The sequence below is a fragment of the Odontomachus brunneus genome, unplaced genomic scaffold (assembly GCF_010583005.1).
Source record: "Odontomachus brunneus isolate Ranch 3 - 2012 unplaced genomic scaffold, Obru_v1 Obru_scaffold_076, whole genome shotgun sequence".
NCBI classification, from domain to species: domain Eukaryota; kingdom Metazoa; phylum Arthropoda; class Insecta; order Hymenoptera; family Formicidae; genus Odontomachus; species Odontomachus brunneus.
Window position 1 is genome coordinate 1,204,190 of NW_022639526.1, and position 20,327 is coordinate 1,224,516.

The 20,327-nt window shown below is 40.7% G+C and overlaps 2 protein-coding genes across 11 annotated transcripts in view; one reads left to right on the forward strand and one right to left on the reverse strand.

Annotated features, from left to right (window-relative positions):
- The window catches only part of LOC116847309 (nuclear factor of activated T-cells 5), a 34,301-nt gene that overhangs the window by 480 nt on the left and 13,494 nt on the right, over positions 1 to 20,327 (forward strand). For 2 of the 10 annotated variants that reach the window (XM_032822167.1, XM_032822168.1), the window contains exon 1: positions 16,070 to 17,012. The exons of 1 other annotated variant lie outside the window; for it this stretch is intronic. In XM_032822167.1, coding sequence (XP_032678058.1) covers positions 16,874 to 17,012 — 139 coding nt within the window. In that variant the 5' untranslated portion in view covers positions 16,070 to 16,873. Of the gene's footprint in view, positions 1 to 11,798; positions 13,253 to 13,703; positions 13,953 to 15,870; positions 16,008 to 16,067; positions 17,013 to 20,327 lie in introns of those variants that run through there. 7 more of the 10 variants (XM_032822174.1, XM_032822175.1, XM_032822173.1 and 4 more) reach the window with 7 other exon arrangements.
- LOC116847313 (zinc finger BED domain-containing protein 4-like) lies at positions 5,684 to 9,003 on the reverse strand. Its single transcript, XM_032822184.1, has 4 exons — positions 8,106 to 9,003; positions 7,954 to 8,035; positions 7,695 to 7,767; positions 5,684 to 7,503 (listed from the first exon to the last, which is right to left on the reverse strand). Exons 1-4 carry the CDS (start codon positions 8,327 to 8,329, stop codon positions 5,963 to 5,965), a joined length of 1,920 nt encoding a protein of 639 aa, XP_032678075.1. The 5' UTR covers positions 8,330 to 9,003; the 3' UTR covers positions 5,684 to 5,962.

Consider the following 20,327-nt stretch of genomic DNA (forward strand, 5'->3'; position numbering starts at 1 on the left):
TGGCGGACGCAAGCGCGAGATTCAAATCTCGTGGAGTGCGTGTCGTGTATATACACGGTGTCCGCGCCGAGATACGCTCTGTCGAAAATATGGCAGTCGCAGCATTTTCTCTAGGTAGATTTTTCGTCCTGTGACTTTGACGACAGTGTCGTTGTTGTCGTTACGTTGTCGTCCCTCGAGTATAATATGTAAATAGATAAGCCACGCAACGACATTGTCGTTAACAGTTTCAGAATAGGCTTCCTACAGTTTCCTCTAGATTGTTTTCATTTCGAATCGTTCGCCAACACGAGATGCATGCGATGACACGGCGACCGACAGAAGGGAGACCGTCGTGCCGAATGTCCGCCTTCAGCGCGAGTTTTGGACACCGACCGCGAATTCCGCGTGTTGTCGCGCGATTTCGCGAAATCAAGTACGGCATTCTTGCCAATTCATAGATATATGACGTGACATGGCGGCGATCGGTCTCCTCGGATTCAATCTTTCGCGGTCGGGTGGTGATCAGCGACGGCGGCGACGGCGGCGGTGCGCGCGCGCGCGCGAGAGACGATGTCGTCTCGGCAAGTATCGGCTCGCGACGTAGTCGGGTTTGTTTATGGAACATGATTAAGGGAAACGCGACGGCGGAGGCAGTCCAGGTGCGACGACGCGTCGCGTGCACTCACGCCAAGTGGCGTGAGTCCAAATCCGTCTGGGAATCCTGTGAGCATCGATACCTGGACGTGACTACCACAATGTACTGACATATCTATCCGACGAAGCTGAGTGAAAGCTTGCCAATGAAAATTCCAGAGAAAACTTCAATGCACGATCGATGCGAGAGAAAAACATTCTGAGATTACATAATTCTGCCTCTCGACCTTGTTTCTTCTTCTCGAGCAATTTGATGGAATTTCGTCCCAAGTGATAAAAAAAAGACTCTAAGATGTCCTTACTCAATTAAAAATAAACCTGGACTGCCAACGCGACTCTAATGAATCGAAATGCATGAATTATTAATTTAAACTAATTAGAGGTATCAACACACAATATTCGTCCAAAGTATTAATGCAGATTATGTTTATCAGACAAAAACTTCGTTTCATAGAAAAAGAAGTTATCCAATTTTGAAGAATTATCTTTAATCTTTACGAATAAAACAAACAACACTGACTCGATATTTTTTTAGACATCTAACGGGTACTTTCTATTTTCCTTTTAACGCTTTGAAAACGAAAATTTAATAGAAAAATGACAAATCTTTGGTACTAACACTATTAGGAAAATTTTATAATTTAGTTGTCTTTTTTTACATAACCAAGTAGTAAAAATTAATAACCAAATCGATATTGTATTTATTAATGCATGATCATAAAAAGACATACTGAATCTACTTTTAATCATGGCGTAATAATAAATTATAAACAATATAATGAAACAATCTATTTCTGGAACAATTTTATATACATTTTGTTTCCGTGCAATTTTTCTCAAACTTTGGTCACTCACTGAGTTAGTGTTCTTAGTTGACGCGACTTAATTCAAAGTTCAAATAGGAACTGGTGATGCTAACAAGCTCTGTTTATATCTTACAGTTCACGAACTATTAATTTTATTTAAATCTTATATTAACTAGCAATATGAAAAATCGCACTTGAATAAAAAGAATTCACATCGATTGACCCTAAACTGGATATTTTTCGAGTGTGTCGTGAAGATGACTTGGAGATTTCATTTAAAAAAGTTTGATTAGCCAAAAGCGAGATATTATAAATTGCACTTAAAATTTTTACTTGCATTCCTTACAGCGTAACGCATTTGTGAAAATTTCATGCAATTTGTTTGGCAGAATTTTCAAGTTGGAAAAAAATTTTTTTTATTTGAAATTTATAAAAAATTCCGCTTCATACATATTTTAGAAATCATAGAATCATAAAAATAATTTTCTTGAAATAGAGGGGTAACTCGGGAAAATTTACTCGTAACAAAAGTGAATTTCTTCAGCTCGAAAAATGGACGGCTCGCCTCGTTATTGTACAGCTGTGCGCGTTTGAGGAAAAACAGCTGTCAATTATATACTTGACGTTTAATTTCACAAAAGCCCCTCCATTAGTTTCTCCGTCAGGCGTCCTTTCAATTGGAAAGGTATCGTTTCCGTCTGCGCGGTATGTCGTTACGTAATACACGAATCCAGAAGGATCTGCAGAAACTATGTCGTTATATAATATGTTCGTGATTAATTAGGGAGCAAGTAAGACGCGCTCGCGAGGTGTACAAAGCGTGACGCGTACCGCGATAAAACGCACGGATTTTTTTTCTCGCACCCTCCTGGTAACAGCGCACCTTCCGCGCGGTGACGAGACGGTGCGATCGGCGGTTTGTTAACGAGAGCTCGTTAAAAATATCTTCGGAGTCATTTCGGTAAAGCATGAGATGCGCGAGTGTCATTCGAGGAAGATGCGTCGCACGGTAAAAATGAACTCCTAACGTGCCGTGATAAGAATAGAGCGCGATAGCAGAAACGAAAGGACGAGCGATGTGATAAGGAACATAGGGGAGAGATACGTAGAAAGGCACGAAAATGAATCGCAGATCGTTATGATATAGGATAGCTTATCTTTCAGCATCACGCTTTAATTTTAACCGCATTATAGCGCGCTAACAACCGCGACTTCGGCTCTCGTTAAACCGTTTTGTTACTCGATGATTTTTTACTGCTATTATAATTAATCATCTATATATATATCATATGGATTGAAAATATCATCATTTACCGTGCAACTTATTTATGTTTTTACTATATAGGGTGTCTCACACTCTCCTCCGGGCATTTTGTGGGGACGTAGGACAGGTTGAGGTGAACATAAAAGTCCTATACCGTTTTGCGATATTCGCAATAATTATCAAGATATTAATTGTAGAAAACTTGTAAATGATCATGCAGAATATGGTAAATGAATTATAGTAGCGACGATTGGCATCGTGTACTTATATTTTAGGTCAAATTGAACAAAAAAGTCCTCTACCATTTTCCAAATAATCACATAGATTTATAATTATTAATTAAAGAAGATTATTGCACGATTTTGCGTGATAATGCACTCATCTTCTTTAATTAATAATTAAAAATCTATGTGATTATTTGCAAAATGGTAGAGGACATTTTTGTTCAATTTGACCTAAAGTATAAGTACTCGTCGCTATTATAACTCATTTACCATATCCTGCATGATCATTCACAAATTTTCTACAATTAATATCTCGATAATCGCAAAACGGTATAGGACTTTTATATTCACCTCAACCTGTTCTACGTCCTCACAAAATATCCGGAGGAGAGTGTGAGACACCCTGTATATATCTCTGCAACAGATACGCCATATACAGGGTATCCGGTAACTAATCGAGCAGCCGCCGTGTACGCGTAGAAATAATCATAAAAGTTATATACCATTTTGAAATTCTCTCAATATTTATTCCGTAATTAATTAAAATCTATAAACGAATGAGCTTACGAGAAGCGATAGGACAGACTCTGTGTGTAAAAGAAATGGCTTATCTCTTAGTAACGATGAGTAAACAACTGATTTCGAGGCGGAGTAACAAGCGACACGTATACGTTACTCCGCCTCGAAATCAGCTGTTTACTCATCGTTGCTAAGAGGTAAGCCATTTCTTTTACACACCTGTCCTACAGATTTACAGACCTTGACCTACCGCTTTTCGTGAGCTTATTCGTTTTAATTAATTACATTAATTAAGTACATTTTAATTAATTACGGAATAAATATTGAGAAAATTTCAAAATGGTATATAACTTTTACGATTATTTTGACCCGTTGTACCCGTACACGGCGGTTGCTCGATCAGTTACCGGACACCCCGTATTTACTGGATCTATATAGATATATAAAAAACAGTAGATATAAACATACGTATATATGTACTCTCTTCCTCCCTTTCTCTCTTTATTTTAATATATATGTATTTCTTTTACTTTACTATCGCGTATAAAGTTCCATCACATTGCTTGCATCGCAAGGACAAAGTGTTGCAAAGTTGCACTTGTCAACTTTTCAACTCTCCCAAATAGGCAAATTGCATGAAATTTTCACAAGTACGTTGCGCTGTAAGAAATGTAAGTGAAAATTTATTTATTTCGTTTCGATCATTTACAATTTGTAATATCTCACTTTTGACCAATCAAACTTCTTTAAATAAAAGTCCTTCAAGTCATCTTCAGATGACACACTCGAGAGATATTCTGTTTAGGCTCGGTCAACGTGAATTCTTTTTAATCATGTGCGATTTTTCATGAATTGATTGTTGGATCGCGTGGAACAGGATTCAAACTATATTTTAAAGCGAATCTCACATGAGGCTTTAGACGTCTCCACATCAGGCAGCTATACAATTTTAAATTGGACTTGTACGCGATTTAATTTAAAAAACGCGTAGTAAATATATATATATATATATATATATATATATATATATATATATATATATATATACACATACACATGTAACGCGACGGCATGTGAGAACTCGCGGCGCCAGCGTGGCCACGTGGTGCTCGCCGCGACCACGTGACTAGTGATATTTTTTTCTCGGACACAGACGAGCGGGCACGACGTGTCCGATAATTGTGTGTTCTCCGTCTTGTCGAACTAGCTACTGCCACGCGTCTTATTATCGACGGATATTTGAGTGCCCGAATTGAGTACTCACGTTATTTCGAGGTGAACCCCTCCAGGATCGTCGGTGTCATTCGCGAATATAAATGCGAGCGAAAAGCACTTAGATGCGCGCGATTGTAAATCGCGTCTGGTTGTCTGTCTTAAGCTCGGTATTAACATTAACAGAATTATGATCAGGGCGCGACTTTCAACTTCTCTCTCATTCTCATCGTAAATCACGCTCGAACGTTCAACGAGGTGTTCGGACGCTTTCCGCTCATGCATAGAACGCATTGGGATTGCGATTCATCGTTTGCCACTCGCAAACCGTTAACTCTGCATTGTTCCAAAATTATCATAACTGAATTAATAAGAGATCAAAGTCACATACTTCAAATGCCAAGTCGGGCAACGGGAAGTGCGATTCTTCAAAAATACCGTCTCACTTGACGAGGCTCTCGAAAGTTCTCGCTAAGTAAAGTACCAGGAAGTTCCCGGGGATCCTGAAGAGGCCGTTGTACTTGATGCACGTGAAAGGGCTGGTAATCGAACAGCGCGGAAATCTCTTTGTGGAACAAGTGTCGTCAAAGACCGACGTGTTAAAGGCCTCCAAGGTCTTTGTAATGTAGACTCAATCATCGCCAATCTACAGAGCGGGTCTTAGCAATTTGCCTCCTCTCGGCCGATCTCAAGCGGCATCTGCGACCCGAAAGGAAGCTGAAGGAGCGTACGCGCTCGATCTAGTCGTTGCACAGATGTTTTACGCGCTCTTTCTCTTCCGAAGGTATCGATACTTCGCGAGTAACTTGCCTAGAACCGTCGACGGTTTCCTGGTACCTTTACCCAACATTGCTATCAGTTTTCGAAAACTATCTCTCGATAGGATTCTGTAAAGAGCTATCGATACTTGATGATGTCAGGTCTAATGTGTTCTTTCTTCGGAAGAATCGACATTTTTATCAGCGCAATAAGAGCATCTAGTAAGTAAAGAAGCCACAGCAATAACAAGTCGCATGAAAGGATATGATGAAAACGTCAACTCTTTACTAGAAAAATAATGTTACACTGCGTTCTATTGACATGTAACTGTCATAACAATAACTATTTTTGTACATAAAGGCATTGCGAGAGATATCTTCTGTCCTGTGGGACAAGATCAATCAGCGTCGCGGCTGGTGGGGAGAATACGTATAGGGTAATTATCCGAAGATTGGAGCCGATCCACCGGTTGCTCGCGTTCCTCTGGCCCGTCATCGTCATGAATAACAAAGTGGTAGATCGGTTTTTCCATTAATCACTCGCTAAAACCAGTATTCCGAATCCACCGAGTTCAGGAATAGCAGCTTGTGCAATCTCTCGTCGGTCAGTTGGTTCCTCCATCGTACGCTCGTGACTCCCGCTTTCGAGAACAGGGTACCCGCGGGATCGGACGTGGCGACGATCGACAAGTACTTGACCGCCACTTTGTACAACGTAGGATACAGCGTTCTCATGCTCTCCCACTTCTCCAGAGGGACGTCCTTTAGAGAGGCGAGCGGACTGGCCAGGTACAGGGACAACTCGTCCTTCAGAGACACGCCGTCACCCTCCTCCTTCGGCTTGTGCGCCAAGAGTCTGTGGTGAATCCAGAGGTCGTATTTGGTGTCCTCCTGCTCGGCGTCGGACTCGCCGAATGAGCTCGCGTTGGACAGCTTGCCGATCGTGTCGCGCAACAGGTACATAGCGTCGGACAGAGCCTGTGCGTTCTGGAAGTGTATGTTCTTGAAACGGGGATCGAGTATCGTGGCGAGGGAGACCGAACTGATACACTCTATGTGGCCAAATCTCCTTTCCAATTCCGTGAGGATGATCTCCTTCAGCCTCGTTGACAATTGCTTCGTTTGCGTGATCTTCTTGTACTCAGTCAGGATGCAGTTGATGAGCGGTATCACCTTCGAAACCGCGATATACTTCTCGGCCGAGCATTCTTGCACCACGAATTCCAACGGCCTTAATAGATCCAGAATCTCCTTCAGCGTGGCCAATTCCTCGTCGGTGGGTTTCTCGGGAGTCTTGCGACTCACGTACAGGATCTCATCGATCACATTCCACGATTCGAGGAATCGTTCGATCATGCAGAATGTGGTGTGCCACTTCGCTTTGATGTCCAAGGTGAGCTTCTTGGTCTCGTCCTCAGGTGCATCTGCGTCAGTTAGGCGATGATGCAGCTCGTTGCTTAGGTAGGGGTTGCTCCTCATGATTTTCACGATCCTTCTCACTTGGTCGATGACGTTACCGAGGCCTTCGCACTTCTTTATGGAATTCTCCACTACCAAGTTGATGGTATGAGCGAAACAGACTATATGCTTGTCTTTACCGAAGGTCTGCGTGACCGCGGAGACTATGTTTGGCTCGTCATTCGTCACAACTGCGGCGATTTTGCCGATAGCAATGTTCCATTTCATCAGGGCGCTCAACAGAGCGCACCCTATGTACTCTTCTGTGTATTCGGGCAACTCGATGACCTCGATGTTGCACGACTCCAGTTTTCTACTGTCGTTCGCTACGAAGTGTACTGTCAGTCCCAAGTAGTTCTTAAAGAACACTGTCTCAGTCCAAACGTCGGTAGTAATGGTCACGTATGGTGTTTCATTCAGCTTTTGCCTGAATACCTGCGCCACTGATTCGTATTTTTCGTCTAGTCTCTTCTTGATTGTGTCCTTACTAGGTATTTTGTAAAGCGGCGCAAGCTCGTTCATCAGGTGCTTGAATCCCTTACATTGGATAGTGCTAAATGGCTGATTGTCAATACAGATGAAGTAAAGGATAGCATCCGATATCTGCATATGGCGATCCTCGTCATCTAAAAAATATATAACATTTACGAAGTGAGATACTTATAGTTATTTTTAAAATATATATGTGCGTACACATATATACAAACGTATATCTTAATTAGGAATTATCTTTGTAACTGATAAATCTCTGAATTTTACTTTTATATTTCTTTTTTTTTATGTATCTTAAGTTTCTGACACAAAAGCAATGTCTTACCAGAATAGCTGGATATCCTTTCAATAGCTGCAACTATAGGCGATGTATTCATTGATACATCGATAAATTTTTCCTATTGCAAGAAAAGGAAAATATTCAATTAAAAAAATATATATAATAAGATCTGCAATCGGCTCTTGTCATTCTTTATTATTATATTTGTTTGACTTTAATCAAAGAGACTTAGAATCATTAAATTTATAAGCGTACAGTCGTAGAATATAGAAGAATTAATTGATCAATAAGAAAATACATATACCTCATCTTCAGCCTCATAACTTGTCCCAGGATTCGAAGCATCAGTAGTGTTGTCAGTAGTGTTTTCAAATTCCAGCCAATGACTGCGAGGTGATAGGAAACTTTGTAAAGTCTCTCCAGTTGAATTATCTGGTATAAGCAAGAATACATTACTTGTCAAATATATGTTCAGTGGATCTCTTCCTCTTCTTTGACTTGAGTTTTTCAGGTTTGTCATCCTTCTTGTCTGCACTGGCACTTTTATTGTGCATATTCAAATGTTTCATCATATTAGACGTATTGCCGGAGGACTTGATGTGTTTATTGCACAAGTTACACGACACTGTAGCCTCGTCTATTCTCTTAAAGTAGAACCACATCTTACTCTTATACGGCATATTCGTGGTGGCTCTGATGTAGCAACAAATAGTCGTTTCTTCCCCTTTTCTTCCTAAATTTCTTAGATTTCCATCTTCGTCCGCAGACACGAATTTCACACTTAACCTATCGTTTTTCACTTTACAAGGCAGCACGAATGTCGTCACCAGTAACACCTAGAAATATCGATGCTCGATGTTCTTATCGGTCGAGTAGGAGTATACGAATATCGACACTCGACCAGTCGGAGCTGCCGGCGAAGTTAGTCGTGGCTGAGTATCGATACTCGATGCTTTTACCAGCCGAGTACGAGCGTGCGAGTATCGATACTTTCGACTGCCCCTTTCGTTGGTTTATCGCTACTTGAGAGCGATACCTTGTCATGTTCTCTCCTCGATACCATGAAAACGGCCTCGTAAGTTTGATACCACACAGATGCAGCTATTAGAGGAGATCGATGTTTGAAAGTGATGCATCAACGAAAGTATCGCGTTCTTCCAGAACAGATACATTGTTCCAAATACCAATTTCCGCTTAATATATGAGAAGTATCGATCGCACAAGTATTTAATGCCGCACGTAAATTACAGCCTCTACTATAAAGCAGGAATTCAGCAGCCGATACTTTCCCTACGATATATGCTAATATAATCTCGCATTACGCATATCCGCGCCAAAAGGAGATAAGTAGAGAAGTATCGATCCTTACCGGACACTTTCCATTCGATACTGCCTCTCGTGTGTCGCTATGTAATTCATGTGGAATCTTGTGTGACTGATCGTACCAGCTTGGGAATCTAAGTAGTGTGGTGATGTTAACATTATTTTTATATTAGAAACATTTTTCTACATGAATTATGGTACTTGATTAATCACTTCTACATGAAAAACATCTTATGCCCGTTTCTACGATCGTCGATCAAATCTTAATTTAAATTTAAACTTTATTTAGAGAAAGATTTAAATTCCGATTAAGGTTTCATCGACGTCGACAAAATCGTGCATAATGCGTGTATCCAAGAAACGAGTAACGTAGCGATTTTTCGATATCATTGGAAGAAAGAAATTGATTTCTGCCATTATTATTTAAGATAGCGACATTTAGAGAAACCGCTCCATCTCAAACGACCCATGTCTGTTTACATTGTCCCAAAAGAATTACAAGAATATTTTTTACGTATATACATACTTATAAACATGTTATCTGCTGTGGCATCGATTCCTCGACATACCAATACGCGCAACGTCGAAATTGACAATAGGGAGTCACGTGACCTCCGTAGGCCGACGATAAGCGACGTCTCTGCGTTTCTAGATCCATTCTTTGCTGAATACGCATATCTCCAGATCCGTCCGAGGCGGTCATCAACGGCCATTACGGCTCTGCCTCGTGTATATATTGTAGACCCCCGATTCACGAATTTACATAACGCCATTTTTTATTCACAAGACGTACGTTCAGCTAGCGTGTGCCTGATCGGCTGAGATCGTAGCTGACCTTATGAGTTTGGTTGTTTTTTGAGGTCGTCGAGGTAATGGGCCTTATTTATAATCCAGCGGTCCTCAGCTGATCGAACAGCTGAACGAATAAACGAGTGGATTCGTGGAGGCTGATATATGTAATCACGAAACGTGGTAATTGCGTTTGTGACAATTACGAAACAGTATTGCTGTAAAATAATATTTCAATGCTAATCTTTCAGTGGTAGTTCAAACTTGTAGACTTAAGCCAGATAAATTGGATAAATTTAGATTTATCAAACTTAGATTTGAGCTTAAATTCTATTCAAACGCATTGTTAGAGCAGAGTTTATAAAAGTAGATCTAAGTTCAAACTATTATTGTAAAATTGATCTTTAAAGATCTCAGAGATTCTCGGAGGAAATTTCGCGAGCAATTTTTTGCTGATCTCCATGATTTCCCAGTCGTTTTCGTAGACCAAAATTCCGAAAAGACGCTCTAAGCATCAGCATTTGGTAAGCTCCACAATCTTAAAATACCTCAAGCAGATCTTCCCAGATTTTCAATAATCTTGAAAAGATCTCTCGGATTACATCAGCGATCTTCGGGTACTCCGAGAACGCGTATATAGAGATCCGGGAGAGCTTCTGTACGTACACTTCTCTGTTCACGTTTGTGTCACGTGCACTATCAGCCTTTCTATGAGAGCAGCAGTGATAGCAGGCCGTCCACCTAAAGATAAGACTCCGAGTACGGGCCACAAAAATGCGTCTCTATTCAGTATATTCATCTCATTCTCATGGCTGCGACGAAATAAAATTTCGTCCCCTCCCCGTTCTCCCATACTATCGAGCGATGTATTTTCTTCATCCGTTTCGCCGCAAGCAGATCCGCGCTTTCAATACAGTTTTGCAATTACAACACGAATTCCACTTTTCTTCGGACGCGCTATTTGCCAGATTGAATCGAATTAAATATCGTCTCGATATTATCGAGATTAAATCGCAACAGCAGATATTGATCATTAGTAGTTTTGCCGTGCAATTACTCATAGTTCAGGATAACTAGTATCGCAATCGATTGCGTCACAGTGTTAGGATAGGTCCGTGCTTCAGATACTTGAAGTTGTTTAATCATTTATGATCTCGTCTCTCGAGGGAAAACAAACTTCATTTCAAGCGCACGTTCGCCTCTCGTACACGGCGCACTATATGCATATACGAACGATAATAATTAGATTCATATATTCTTACAAGGTAATCCACAATCTGCAAGATGGTGGCGCTTATCAGGAGCGCATCTATCGATCGACTCGGCGGGCCAACATGCTCTCCGAAGCGCGCTCGCGCGAATACCAAAACATCGCGTAGTGCTTGCGCCGAATAACAGTTTAAGTCGTAAAAGCAACGACGACAAATAAGCACAGCGGGTCATTGTCCAATGGGGGACGAGATTCACGTTCAACGAGCCGTAGAGACTAGAGTCGCCGCCGTCGTTCATGCACGCGCGTTATGATGCCTGGTGATACTTCGATAGCACCCAAGTATTAATACATCGTGGAAAACGGTTCAGTTAGCTTGAACCAAATACCAGAAGGTAAATAAAGTTGGAGAATACTGTATACATATGTATAGTTTTGCACGAACGTCAGCAGGGGTCGCTCGCGCGTACTTCGTGCACGTATCGCCGCATTCTTTCGAGTAAAATTTGCATCTGTATCAATATCGTACAATGAAACAGACGCGAGTCGATGTTCTCTTCGATTTAATTCCCAAAGATTACGACATCCTAATTGTATCATCGGTGTTATTACTGCGCCGGAATTTGTTAGATTTAGTACACAGGAACTTATCTTCAAGGAATTTTTTCAATTTAGGAAAGTATTTTTTATTGGAAAATATGTTTTTATTTAAAAGATTTTTAATTTGAATATATTTTTTAAGATAAAATGGTATTATCAGTTGTTATCACTATACAGGAATTTATCAGATTTGGCTAATAGAAATTTACCTTCTTTTTTTATTTAGGAAAGAATTTTTTAGTTTAATTTAAAAATATTTTTCAAAATTGAAAAGATTTTAAAATAGTTTGAAAAAAATGTTTTTAAATTGGAAAATTTAAGATAATCTACATTTTTTTCGATAATTGATATCGATACCGCTATAAATATCCGCGCTAATGAAGGCGGTCATTATTTTGTCATTATTTTAATATCAACATAATTATTTTAATATAATTTTTCCTTCATTAAGGACTAAGCTTTACACATCAGATGTCATCGGATGTGTGAGATAAACATCCGGCATACGAATGAACCTCTGCGATCGATTTTTTGTAAAATGTCGATATGAGCCGTCATCATGAGACGACTGGTAATCGTCTAGCGTGACTAATAGGACGAGTGAGCTTACAACGTTTACCCGTGAACATGTACTGGTCCTTACTGCGTGTAGATGCGCGTATACATGCACACGAAATTGTCTTTGCGTGCGTCCATGCACATGTGTGCGCGCGCGCATGTACATGTAACGAATAATTGCACAATAGACGCGCATATGTACGTATTTTATGCATATATCTCTATGTGCATTTGTCAATTGTAAATGTACATATGTTTCTGCGTTGTCTGTATGTGTATAGATACATACAGATATAATGCTATAAATTCAGCCACTTTTCAAGAGGACTTTTCCTCAAGTTCGCGTAAAAAGTTATAGAGCGGTTTGAACTTGAAGATATTACGTGTAACTACACAAGACAATGAGAAGTAGAGAAAGAGGAAGAGAAAGAAAGAAAGCAATGGACGTGCCGTTGAGCGCGATCAGTTTCTGCACATTGGACTTTATTATTGCATTCGCTGACTCATGATACAAGAGCGACGGAATGATCGGATATTCGATTCGCGTCTTTTCTCCCGTAATTGAGAAGAGACGGAACAGTTGATGAAATCGATGTTGAAAAGTTTAAATTGAAATTCGTACCTACGCGTACACTCACAAATTCGACTAGCAGTTCGAATCCGAGTAGTGCGCGCGCGTTGTAGTTTTTCGCGACTCCTTGTACATTTCACGCAACGGGTGGCCGTTAATGTGTCACTGACGATGAACGTTTCTCAATTGTCACTATATTGCCGCCCTGATGATTTTTCGCGCCCGCTCGGCGCACTTTTTAGATCGATGTCTCGGGTTTCCGCGGCGACCGAGATAACAATTACGATAAATAATAACAAACACACGTACACAGGTCGTGCGCGGCGCGCAGTACTTGCGAGTCTTCGCGCAACTACGCAGTATTTGCAACGCCTCGCGAATGACGAGGATTCCGCGGACAGTTGACGTTTCGATTGCCATTAGATAGGAAAATGTGTGAGAAAAACAAGAATCACTTAAATAATCAACAACCAGGCCTGTTCTTTTTCAGTTGAACTGATGTTGCACTTCGTTCTTTTCCCACCAACGCTTGATTACATGTTTCACTCTACAGTGAGAAAAAAATATAGTTATCTTTGGAGTCAACTATATTCTTTTGTGATTTTAAATATCATAAAAATAGTTAGAAAAACTACCATTTTAGTAAGTGTTATTAGAAAAATAACACTAAAATTATTTTTCTTCTAATTTTTTTTTTTTTTGTTAAAATCATAAAAAAGTATAGTTGATGCCGAAAGCAACTGTATTTTTTTCTCAGTGTAAAAGGTAAAAAGTGCGGTCTATACTGAGAGAAAAATTATCTGAAAAATAAAAAATGTATTCAGTGCTCATAACATATTTACTCACATATAAATTCTTCTATTTAAATAGAATAAATAATTGCTTTCATGAAAAGCTGAGGTTCCAAAAAAATGTATATTTTCTTATTTGAAAAATGTTTTATATCAATGTAAGTCAATTTGTTATTGATATTTACCGAATAAATAATTTGTATTTTTTTTAGATCTTTTTTCTTGGTGTAGTTCAGCTTAAAAGAATAAATCTTATTGACTGCGCGAATGTGCGGATTCGTGAATCGACCAGCAGCTGTGAACCGATCGGACAGTGAGAACGTTGAGAAACTGTGAAAATGCCGAAATCCAGTTGGGATGGAGAGATCCCGATCTATTCCTGTGTTCAATGGCATCTAACGGGTGATTCAAACCTCGTCCGACCACGTTTGATAACCGATAAGAAACATTAATGTACAAAGGTATGGTCAAAGTTCTGAGAACGCTGCTTGAGATTATTTATTCTGGATATTTTGGATATTAGATATATTGGACACCGGTGAGAATTTCATGCGCAATCCGTCGTTAACCCGGCGCGTCTTCAAAGTCGAAATGGATTTTCTCGACGTTATGTAAGGCTTTTGAAGACGTCGCGTTGGCGAGATGATTATTTCACCGTGCAATGCGCCATCGTGCTGAATTACATACGCGAGATGTCTATTTTCCCGAGAGCTCATCGAACAGTTTTCATGTATCCGCCGTCTCGGATCGATACGAATGTGTCGTTGGTTGATTCATTCATTTTTTGTCTTCTTCTCGATGAACCCTCGGCTTGTAGTCTGAAAACTTTTTAGTTGGTCCTCGTGTTAGTCACCTCGCAGTTTTTTCGGTCACTAGGTAAAACATTTCTCTTTCTTCGTCCTCGCTTATTTTTCAGTCGTCCGTAATTTATAGAACTGCTTTGACGAGATCGATCGTCTATCGGAAGTTTTTTCCCCACTTTTGAATCGTCGACATTATCTCGGAGTTTGTGTGCGCAGTTTTTTCAGTACACTCGATATATTCGCAAGCAGAAAGACTCGACCATTTTCAACGCATGTCAAATCGTATCCAACGAACATTAAGAACATTCATCCTTCGCGATTAATCCAAAGCAAATCCTTTAATTGGATATCGACTACTATTTTCAAGAGTCCGAAAGAAGTATTCGAAAGAAAGTGTTTGAATTTTCTTGTCTCCGGGTGTAGTCAGTGGAAGTAAAATTGCAACGCACTATGATCTCGATAAACTTCTGGACGTTTCCGTTACCTAACGGAAAAATTTACCTATAATTATTAGATCGTTATTAGAGGAAATAATAATAGGAGATTATTATTGGAGGAAAAAACTATTTTTCCGCTTAAACGCACGCACGCTTCGGAAAATTCGAAGAAAAGACTCAAGAAAAAAAGTCCAACCTTTCTTCCAGCGATTATACTGTGCGCTGTTTATCCGACTCATAGCTGCGCCGATCTACACTGTAAAATTCCATGTAATTATGAGACCAAATATTATAGTTATAAATTTACACAATGTATCAAAATGTGTCTTTCGTCTATATAAATATATTTTTATGCGATAATTACATGTGTAAATTTACATCTGTAATAGTCTCAAAATTATCCACTATAATAGATGTAATTTTACACCAATTTTTTACAGTATAACCCGGGAACAGCTGGAACTGCGAAATTACAGATTCACGTATAAATAGCAATTAGAATGTATTACCCAACGAATTGATAACTGCGTTATCGTAATGCATCTCGCATTAAGTCGCTACGCGGGTCGTAAATGATCCGCGGATCGTAAACTTATAATCGGCCCTTGACGTCACACGATCGACGCCAGAGATCGTGACGCGTTGTGTATTCGCGCGCGCTCATTCGTTCTTTCGTTCGTTCGTTCGTTCGCTCACTCGCGCGCGCGTTAATCGATCACGCTCGCCTCGATTACCTAATCGCTGTCCCGCCGTGACGGAACGAAATTCTTTCACGGCTCGCGAAGACTCGCGCACCGGATTCGAACTAAAATTGGCAGTCATGTTATGATGACACGGAGAGCCGCGCGAGAAGGTATGCCGCGTTTGTGTCCAATCGTTTCCTGTTCTTTTTTTTTTACATCACACCTGATCCCAAAACAAGACGACATTTCCATCTCTGCGGATATAAATTTAAAACTGGAACGTAGCCAATCTCGCGCGCGTTAATCGAATTTCGTAATAAGCCTTTCGTGAATGTTCCACCCGCGAAAAGGAAGCCATCCTTCGTGAAACTTGCACCTTCGAGTCATCAAAATTTTCATTCTAGATCCGAAATTTTCACACAAATCTTGAAATCTTGAAATATATTCTATTTACAGTCTGAGACATGATAGTTCTTCAACAAAGCAGGGGAGTCTTCGACTGCACAGTTACAATTTGCGTTGAACAGGTGTCAAGATCAGGTATCATCTTGAGGACAAACGGCACTTAGAAATGTTCCTTAGAAATGTCAGACGTAAGTATTGATACCTGGTCAAATTCGAGCGCCTCCGTCGATAACTCGTCTAATTAGCGCCCGTTGATTGGTCACCTTCGTCAGCGCGCCGCTGCGACGGCGACAGTGCCGACGCATCACAGCGCAAGGGTGGGGGCTTATTTACGCTTGGCGCCTTGGGTCACGCCAATCTCGCACCAACGATGTGGCGGCAGTCTTCATACGACGTTCGTCGTGCGTTTCCAGTATATCTTGTGTTTCCCCTCTTGCTTTTCTTTCCTCCATTTCTCCCCGCAACATGTGCCTTCGTGCGAGTTCGGCGGTTGTCGTGTTTGTGATGATGAACAAGCCGAATCGATACTGGATCGATATCTTGAACTACGAACTAGGGTTCTAAGATCGAAGGGACTCAAGGCAGATAAGAAGTCATAATCTCGAGATGTTAACGCGTGACTGTGCCTAATGAACAAATTAAGAATGTAGAAAAGGGCCTGACACACTGAGACAAGCTGGGCCTTCGGACTATCTTGAGAAAAAGTGCTTTTTCTTTTGCTGATAATTCTGCGTGCGAGAATTGCCAAGTGGAGTGTGGCCGTTTGAACGATATTCGAGCACAATTTGCGACCGTTGACGGCCCCGAGGGAGTGATACAACGCATCAGTCGAATGCGAGTCACGTGCCGCGCGCGAGCACATCGTGCGATCTTGCAGTGTCGTGAGACTTCGCGAAAAGAGACTTTTTGAGACATCCAGTGCCCCAAGGACGAATCACCGTCAAGAGTGAGAACGAGGTCTATGGGGGACGTTCAGTGATACGCGGCGCTTTTTGCTCGTCGAGGTCGACGCGGCCACGAAAGGGTCTACGAGTCTTCCGCAAGGGATGTTCTGATGGCACCCGATCTCGAAAAGAGGCGTCAGGAACTCAGGAGAGGTAGCAGCGGGACCTTGGAACATGTCAACGATCCTTTGAGCATGCTTCTGCAGCTAAGATGCGCGGGAGGCACGTTGACAGACCTCTATCGTTATGGTAATTAGCATAGGTCTTGGAAACATTAGGTCTGAAAGGTTGCGCAGATTAGATATACTGAGAAAAAAATATTTGAGAATTGATCTTTGGGATACAAAGTTTATTTCTTTGAAAGAAACTTTTTTTCTACAAATCAATTTTCCAATATTTTTTCTCAGTATAAAACAAAGGACGAAGGCACACTATGCTATTTTATGTTATTCGGAACACTTGGTAGCCCTATAGAATTTTGGAAAACCAACAATATGACCGACCTGATAACGCAAACTATCACGTCATACCTAGCTTTTCTAAAGATTAGATTCTTTATCAGAATATTTCAAATAAACACTGAGAGAAAAATATTTGAAAATTTATTTGTGAGATATAAAGTTTATTTCTGCAAAGTAAAATTTACTTTTGTAAAATAAACTATTATCTTATAAATAAATGTTCAAGCATTTTTGTTAACAGAGAAGTGTCGTCGTCATACGGATACGTCGTGCGGAATGTAGGCATAGAAAAAGTACCCATATTTTTGCAAATATGGACACATCTGTGCAGAGGAAGAGTAAAGGAATTTAAAGGAACATTTTGCTGAAATCTCCTTTAATTTCTTCTTTGTTAATTCCTCATTCTCTAGATTCTCGTCAGTCCCTAGATTTTCTGAGTCCTCTTCTATTGCACTAAAGCGGCTTCATTGACGCGGAGCTAAGTATGATATCTTCTTCTCGTATGTACGTTTGCGCGAGTTGATATTTGCGGAACAACATATTTGCCAAATATTCGTATCGCAGCAGGTTATTAAGCGCGATTAACCCTCGCGATAAATATTTTCGTTCTCCTCGCTCTCGCGGAAGTCGTTAACGCGCCTAATTTATCCACGTCGCGCGACATTTTTAAATATTGCACCGACCGTGCACTTCCGTCTCGCGAAATTCGCTGCTCCGCTTTCGCCCCGAGTGGAATTCCATACGGAATCCAGGACTACACATATTGATTCTCTTTATTCGGAATGTTACGTGCGCGAAAGAATGATGCTTCCGATATTGTAATTCAATATGGCGGCGACTGATTCAGAGAGTTTTAAAGATGAAACGGCTCGTTTGCGCACACGCTCACGCTTTTGCGGGGTCGATGGACTTCTGACGAATGTTTTTCCGTGCTATCTCCCGCCAGCATTATTATTGTTTAAAACACTCGGCGCTAGTATCGGAGCTAGCGGGCGAGAAGATGGCAGCGTGCGAGCGGTCCCAGATAACCTTCGTGGTTCCTGATACGCGCCCGAGACACACAATGAAATATGAGAACAAGATATTGTAAGGAACGAGACAGAAAGAGAGAGAGAGAGAGAGAGAGAGAGAGAGAGAGAGAGAGAGAGAGAGAGAAAGAGAGAGAAATAAATGCGAGAAGTCGATTCGCAGTAAACAGTCGACGAGAGTATCGAGATGTTAGGTACAACGTTCGAACGACTTTCGTCGGAAAAAATGACGGAAGTAGGGTGATTACGCAGAGAATATATATTATAGTTTTCTTTTATATAAGATCTTTTCAACTTCACTATATTTTTAGCAAACTGGCAGTAAACTCTATCTTGGTGGGGAACATAATAAATTTCATTAGAAACAGCAGACCTCGCTGCAATGTGCTATTAAAACACAACAAGTCTTTTAATAGCACATTTCAAATCCTGATATATATATAAATAGCGCACATGAAATGAAAGGACAGTGAAATACTACAGAATGTCGATCTATTCTTTGATTGCAAAATATTATAGTAATTTTTACTATAAAATTCTTTTCTGTGCTTTCATTTTGGCATTATATGTCGTTGAACTCCATGTATGCATTGTGAGTTAAGAGAATTCAGAAAAAAAGAATTCAGATTAAAAAGTGGCGAGTTTGTGTTTGAGACTTGGCAACTGAAGATCAAAAAGATAAGGGGCGATCATTTTTCCCAGAACATAGATTTTCGACCAGACGAATATTAATATGCTCACATTAATTTCCCGTTTGTTTTCCTGTCATTGTTTACGAATGCTTCAGCAGAATGGCGTCATTGGTGCGATTGCGATGGAAAATATAGCATTCCATTCGAAATCATGCGGCCGAGTGATTAACGAAAAAGAAAAAAAAGTGTTAAATTATTTATACAAAGATCGGAAACTCGTTTGGATCGTTGTATAATGAATTAAGAGCGAAGGAGGATATAAAAATCGCTGTTTTTTTCGGAGATTCCAGATTCTCAGGAGTTGAGGATCCAAATTAGCCAAATTAGCTGGGGCTCTGAGAGACTTTGGGACTGAGAGGCTTTGAGAGAAAGAGAGAGACAATCTGAAAAGATCGGGGAATCTGAGCTGACGACTTGACAACGCGAACGTTCGAATTGGGAAAAATCCGTCGCTGTCAAGCTACTTGAAATTCCGCAATCTCGAGAATCTAAGGATATAAAGCGACAGGAACGGTCGCGAAGGACGGTGACATGAAAAAATCGCAAAAGGTCCAAGAACTCAGTCCCAGTCCGAGAAGCTCACCTCGTTCATGGTTCCGTCGTTGTTGCATTTGCGTCTCTGGACACCTGTAATGGTGGTGGTGGTGCTGCTACTGTCGATCTATATCGCCAGCTCCGCAAATTGATACGCAAAAACGGTGTTTGGCCTATGCTCATGTCTGGCAAGTCGCTAAAGTCGCGCGCAAATATGAATTGGGCGCATACGCGGCTCGTTAACGGCGCGTTGTATACGTAGTTGAGTAACGCCTATGATTCGTCGAACACAACGAAGCCAAACGTAGAGAGGCGCATGCATACAGACACGCACGCATGACAGTTGACTCAATTGGACGGCGGATTGATAAATTCCATTAGGCCGCACGAACTGGTTTTTCGAGTCTGTTCTCGCTTAGCGCGCGGCTAAACGCCTCTAAATGCCCATTCGTGCCGATCGTTCACGGGTTTGCGTTAATTCTCGATGTGCGACCGCTTTGCCGAATGAATTTGTGCGATCAAAGCGAAATTTGTCACGCGAAAATCTAGTTATGAAATATAAGATGTGTAAACACAGCGCGCGCTGATGATTAGAGAGAGACAAGGAATATACAATTGTCGAGAACTCGTCGAATCGCATCGAATTATCGAGGATCTGAAAAGTACAAGTGTAATCATTATTGATTGCAGGAAACTTTTCGAATTGCTATTATTGCAATTGCAGAATCGAAAAAATATAAGATTACGTATGCGTGTTTCTCGCATTCGTATCGTACAATATAAGATCAACAAGCAAAGAGATCTTTCTGAGACGTCATTTCTTTTGATATGCTAAGTATATTAGCATCG

Coding starts and splice junctions, on each gene's coding strand:
- LOC116847313 (XM_032822184.1), bottom strand. CDS start 8,329: ATGCCGTATAAGAGTAAGATGTGGTTCTACTTTAAGAGAATAGACGAG. Junction 7,768..7,953: donor GTTATGAGGCTGAAGATGAG/GTATATGTATTT, acceptor TTCTTGCAATAG/GAAAAATTTATCGATGTATC. Junction 7,504..7,694: donor AAGGATATCCAGCTATTCTG/GTAAGACATTGC, acceptor TATATTTTTTAG/ATGACGAGGATCGCCATATG.